The sequence below is a fragment of the Tauraco erythrolophus genome, chromosome 2, assembly GCF_009769465.1.
Source record: "Tauraco erythrolophus isolate bTauEry1 chromosome 2, bTauEry1.pri, whole genome shotgun sequence".
In the NCBI taxonomy this organism is placed as follows: Eukaryota; Metazoa; Chordata; class Aves; order Musophagiformes; family Musophagidae; genus Tauraco; species Tauraco erythrolophus.
The window spans coordinates 69,146,399-69,152,398 of NC_141466.1; the positions used below are offsets into that span (position 1 = coordinate 69,146,399).

The following is a 6,000-nucleotide window of genomic DNA, read 5'->3' on the forward strand; positions in this document are numbered from 1 at the left end:
TGCAGAGCCAAAGGAAATCCCACACTCCTTCCCCCCAGACCTGCCTTTGTTACTTGTTGGGTTCAATATGATTTTCAGAGCAAGGATTGGCTTCTTGTCCATCACAGGAGTCCACAGCACATTACAAAACACTGAAGGCATTGAGGTTAGACTGTCAGAAAACATAATTCACTAACATATCAATGCTGGGAATCAGAAGACATCAGTATAATTAAGAAGAAAATCCATAAAACCATGTCGTCAGAATAATTTACGTACTCGACTGAAGGCGGCTGCTGGAGAGATGTTTCGATATTAGCTCGTCATTGCCCTCTTCTGGGAGGCAGGTGACCTCGGTAGATGGATGTTGTTTGGATGGCTGTTAGGACTATAAGGCTGTTTTATTTTTTTTCTAGACTCTCAGTAGTATGAAAATCAAAACACAACATCTTTTTCTGGGCTCACCAGGAGATATCAGTGTTGCCATCAGTCTTTCTGGTCCATATCCTCAGGGGTCACATGTTTGACCAAAACATGTTTCATGGAAGTTGTTTCCCTTGGCCACCTACAAAGTGGGTGTGTGGAAGTGAATGCTTCCCTGAAACTTTAATTTTTCAAACCATAGTTATTTCCTCTGCAATTAATAGAGTATATATGCAATGATGCAATATATTCTGCAGTGAATACAATATAGGTGTAGTAAATGCACGAAAATGAGGCTTTGAGCAATCTGATGCAGTGGAAGGTGTCCCTGTCCATGGCAGGGGAGTTGGAACTAGATGATCTTTAAGATCTCTTCCAATGCAAATCATTCTATGATTCTATAAGAACGAAAGTATTCTCAGTGCACAGGTAAGTGTGCTCTTCTGTGTGACTGGGCTGCTGCAAAAAGATTGCTTGAACTAGGCTATGTCCTCAACTCCTCTCATTATCTACAGCATACAAGACCTATCAAGAGGTGTTTTTTTTCTAAAAAAAAAAAGTCTTGTGCAAAAACTGAGCTTTCCTAATGTAGCTGTTTAGATGCTGTGATAGATATCTCCATGTTTCAGAGAGGATCTTTCTGCAGCTGGCACCAGGCACCATGGCCATGAGAGAGCCCTGTAGAATTAGATCCTAGCGAGATTCAAACCAGCAGTTTTCAGTATATGCCCCAGCATGCTTTTTTTTTCAGCCCACGATGGATCAATGCGTTATACACAAACCAGGATGGTGTAAAGTGTGCTTCTTGGAAGAGCCAACTCATGTGCCAGAGAAAGGGGAGGGAGTTCATGAGCGGTCATCATTTCTCATCAGCTCCTGGGAAGTGACATTTCAGCTGCTGAGAAATGATGTGAAAGTCCATCCTCTTGGCCAGCTGATCTGTGGCAGCTCTATCTTCAACAGGAATATATAAAGACAGTTTTTTTGGGGCAAGAGATCACTCTGTGAAGCCACCCCTGGAGAGAAACCAGGTAGGACAGACTGGCTACCATGCCTCCTCTCCTGAAGTCCTCTAAGATGAGCTGGAGATGTAGAGTTTCCACACCAGTTTCAACTGATAAGGAGAAAAATAAAGATCTTTTTGTTAATATTCTTTGCTTCTCTAAAAAGAAATTGATCATTTCAAGAAGTATAATTTTAGAGCTTAATTAAATTCTCATAACAGATGAAATGTGCAATGTTTGGTATTTCAGTAATGTATTTGGCTGATTATGATATTCAATAATGGCGATTCTGAATGATTATAGCAGTTTGTATTATTTTCAAAAGTTAATTGATAACTGCAGCAAGAAATTATGGTGGTGAGATACTTTGTGGCTTTCAGGTGGTACACGTTACAGAGGTATATGACTACCTAGATTCTTCCGTAAAGGCATTCTCAAGGAATTACGACTGGCTTGTAAGCTACAAAAATGACTATTAGTTGAATAATTAAAGTTTCTGAGTATTTATTATCCAGAGAAATTAGAACGGCTCAAGTCATCATCTACACATACATGAAGCAAAATATGTGATAATTAAATAAAACTGACATTTTAGTCATTAGGTGACTTGCTACAAACATGAAGCACCGCACTATACAGGCTGCCGTGAAGAAAATTAACTCCATCCCAGCCAGACCCTGTATGATTGCTCAAATAAAAATGGTTAAAGCTGTAAATAGAAGTATTGATGTTTTTGTGCATGTAGCTACATTACCTATAAGTTATAAATGGGACCTAAGAAAATCTTGCTTATTTTCTAAGACTTGGATAAAAGTTGGAGGAAATTAATTACATTTCTTAATTTTTTTTTAAGTTATAAGAGCCAGGGTGCATGGGATTCAAATATAGGAGGCTTCACTGGAGCTGGTGTAGGCTATCATTGCAGATGATGGAAAGAAAACCACAATATTCATCTCATTCTTTTAAATTTTGTAGGCATAAATGCATGTTCTTGATTTCATGCAACATACTTTCGAATGTATCTTTCCTCAAAAAGTGGTATTTCAATAGATTTATTCTAGAACATTTACTCTATTGCATAAATGACAGGTTTTATTAACAAAATGCAGCTTATATGTCATAAATAGTGTTTGGATTGGGTAATGACAAATGCAGGACAAATACATAACCTCCTTTTGTTTTTTTCTTAGTAGCTGTTGTATTTGGTGGCACTGACTTTGGACATGAAGATCTTTTCCCTTTTCTTTGCTGTTCTCCCTTTAGTGCTCCAAGGCACTTTAGGTAAGAGCCTAAAATCAAAGGAAATGCAGCGGGAAGATTATGAGTATGGAGAACCTACAACAGAAATCGAAATAAAATGGGTTTTAGTCCTTTTTGTCCCAGGCCAGGTAGTGCTGCCAGCATGTTGGGCACAATTTAGCAGTGAACAGATGCCAGCTGGGTCCATTGAACGCACCGAGTCCTCCTGTTTCAGAAAATAATTTAATGGTACAGATTGGGGCAGCCTATAGGCAGACTAGACCATTGGGCTTACACTATAAACCTAACTTGTTCTTACTCTGCTTAACATCTTGGTTGGCAACATGGACAGTGGGATCGAGTGCACCCTCAGCACCGTTGCTGACAACACTAAGCTGTGTGGTGTGGTTGACATGCTGGAGGGAAGGGATGCCATCCAGAGAGACCTTGACAGGTTGGAGAGGTGGGCCTGTGAGAACCTCACAAATTTCAACAAGTCCAAGTGCAAGGTCCTGCACATGGGTTGGGCAATCCCAAGCACAACTACAGGCTGGGCGGAGAATGGATTGAGAGCAGCCTGGAGGAAAAGGACTCGGGAGTGCTGGTGGATAAGAAGTTCAACATGAGCCGGCCATGTGAGCTGGAAGCCTAGAAAGCCAGCCATGTCCTGGGCTGCATCAAAAGCAGCGTGGGCAGCAGGTCGAGCGAAAGGATTCTGCCCTTCTGCTCCGCTCTTGTAAGACCCACTCTGCAGTATTGTATTCAGCTATGGAGTCCCCAACATAAGGACATGGAGCTGTTGGTGCAGGTCCATAGGAGGGATGATCAGAGGGCTGGAGCACCTCTGCTATGAAGACAGACTGAGAGAGTTGGGGCTGTTCAGCCTGGAGAAGAGAAGGCTCTGGGGAGACCTTCTAGCAGCCTTCCAGTACCTAAAGGGGGCCTATAAGAAAGGTGGAGAGAGACTTTCTACAAGGGCATGGAGTGATAAGACAAGGGGCAATGGATTTAAATTGAAGGAGAGTAGATTTGAATTAGAGAAAAGGAAGAAAATCTTTCCTCCGAGGGTGGTAAAGCACTGGAACAGATTTCCCAGAGATGTTGTGGCTGCCCCATCCCTGGAAGTGTTCAAGGCCAGGTTGGATGAGGCTTTGAGTAAGCTGATGTAATGAAATGTGTCCCTGCCTGTGTCAGGGCAGTTGGAACTAGATGATCTTGAAGGTCCCTTCCAACTCAAATCATTCTATGATTCTGTGATTCTTTGGGAAGGAAAAATCAAGATTCTGAGGGTTTTTTTGGTTTTTCGTGCAGGTTTCATGCGTGCACCTAGTAATGATGTGCAATGCAAACAGGCTGGGGGTACCTGTTCTGCTGACCACTGTCCTTTACCCAATATGAGGTCCTTTGGACGTTGCCAGCAAGGGGTTCCCTGCTGTCGGACTGTGGTGAGTTACAGATTTGATCAGATTTCTCTTGGGGGAATGGGTTTATTATTCACTTTCACACATCCAGTCTACTCTTAAGATGCTAACCTCCTCTGGTGCAAATCAGAATTGGAGCAGAGTCTCTGTACACTCAGATATAGGATTTCCTGTGGATTTCCTCAATAGTTCCCTTTGTACCATTAGTGATGTAGCTCAAGTGCCTCATGGGAAAGACCACAGCCAAATCTCTTTGGCAGAGATAAGTAATTCGCTAGAAATAAACTATTTTTTCTGCTTTTCCCATTAGCTGGTTCAACTGCTCATACTGGCTTCAAAGGACACATCTCTCAATACACACACTGCCTGGAGACCTGGGACATTTGGCTCATGTTCATAGGAAAACTACATGTTCCACATTGCAAAGTCTTCCAGGTCTCACAGTCAGAAGAACAACCTGAAAGTCATACTGTTTTGCTAGATGTTTTATCCTCTTCCATAATTCTCCCCTTTTAGACAAAACCAAAATATTAAATTGTAATTGTGTCTTGAATTCCTTACTGGAATCTTGAACTTCAGATTGTATCTTTACTCCAATATGAAACTGCAGAAACAAATATCTATGAAAATTTACACTCTGCCTCCACTGATTCTAGTATTTCATTTTCTGCTTCTTTTTTTGCTGTAAGATGCTTCAGCTAGTCTTATTTTTGGAGGCTCTTATTTAAACTTTGTTCAATATTAACAGCAGAAATGTTAAAAAAGAAGTGTGAGCCGCAGAAATGCCTCTCCATACCAGAGATATCAAAATGAGTAGGAAGCTTCAGGTATAGACCTTCAAGTACTTAATTCATTATTAAATAAAATAGAAAGGTGTCACGGACTGCCTGTGTCTTCTTCCAATGGGTCGCAACCAACCGACTGTTGCGACCACAAGGTATCTCACAATCAGAAGGCTCTTCTAAACTCACTGCTATCTTAGTTCAACAGAGAGCTCCAACTCTCACTCTCTAGGGGGCTCCTGCCACTCCAAACTCCAGGAGGGAAATGCCCCACTCCCTCTTGGGAGTGCCCCACCTTTATTCATCCATGAGTCACGTGGTTTCCGGCTGACCAATGTGACTCACAGCACCTGTCCTAACAAGGCACAGGTGCTTTCTATTGTAGCAGCCGGGAAACTTCCCCAACAATTCCCTCTTTTCTTTTTTTAAAAAAAAATGCCTCGCAGCCTTTAGGGGTTTCCAACATTTCAATTCCATTTTCCGTCGCCGTTTGTAAGTCATTCTCATTTTTTGTCGTAACGTGACGGCGGGTATATCCATTGATCCGGCGACGACGGATACATCCACCTTGGCTGCTGTGGCTGCTTTTTCTGTTGATCAACCTGTGGCTGCCATAACGCTCCCGCAAAAGTTTTGTCCAGACCATTATGCATCTGCATACACTTTCTCATTCTTTTATTTCTCAGCCAGCCGTTAGTGTAAACCTCTGAATTGCATTGCCTAGCAATATGGCCTATTTTCCCGCACCTGTAACATCTGTTTTCCATATTTATGGCAATTAACCGAGCCATTAACTTTTCCGGCATTTATTGTCCGCCTTTGACCTCTTCGTCCTGGGCATTCCGATTTTATATGTCCCAGGTTTCCACATCTATAACACTTCTGCTTCCTAACACGCAGGGAACCCGGAAGGGCTAGTGCCACGGGGAACGCACTAGGCCCTCCCCTCATTTCTGTTATAGATGATTCTTTATTGTTAACTGGTACCCCCAGAGCTTTAGCCAGGTCCCAGTCCCTGGCCTCTATTGCTTTTGTTCTAACCTCGTCCCAGAAGCGAACTGGGTCATGAGGCTGAACTGTTACTGTAGTCGCTCCCAAGGGGTCTGATTCCAATAAACAGGCGGATTCTGGCGACTTTCTCCTTGGTCTAGG

General features: G+C 42.5%; 1 protein-coding gene across 1 annotated transcript; it reads left to right on the forward strand.

Moving 5' to 3' along the window:
• The first annotated feature begins 2,629 nt into the window (after window positions 1-2,629).
• LOC147529198 (gallinacin-8-like) lies at window positions 2,630-5,766 on the forward strand. Its single transcript, XM_086625635.1, has 3 exons — window positions 2,630-2,687; window positions 3,957-4,090; window positions 5,749-5,766. The coding sequence occupies exons 1-3, from the start codon at window positions 2,630-2,632 to the stop codon at window positions 5,764-5,766; spliced, it is 210 nt and encodes a 69-aa protein (XP_086481761.1).
• Window positions 5,767-6,000: the final 234 nt, after the last annotated feature.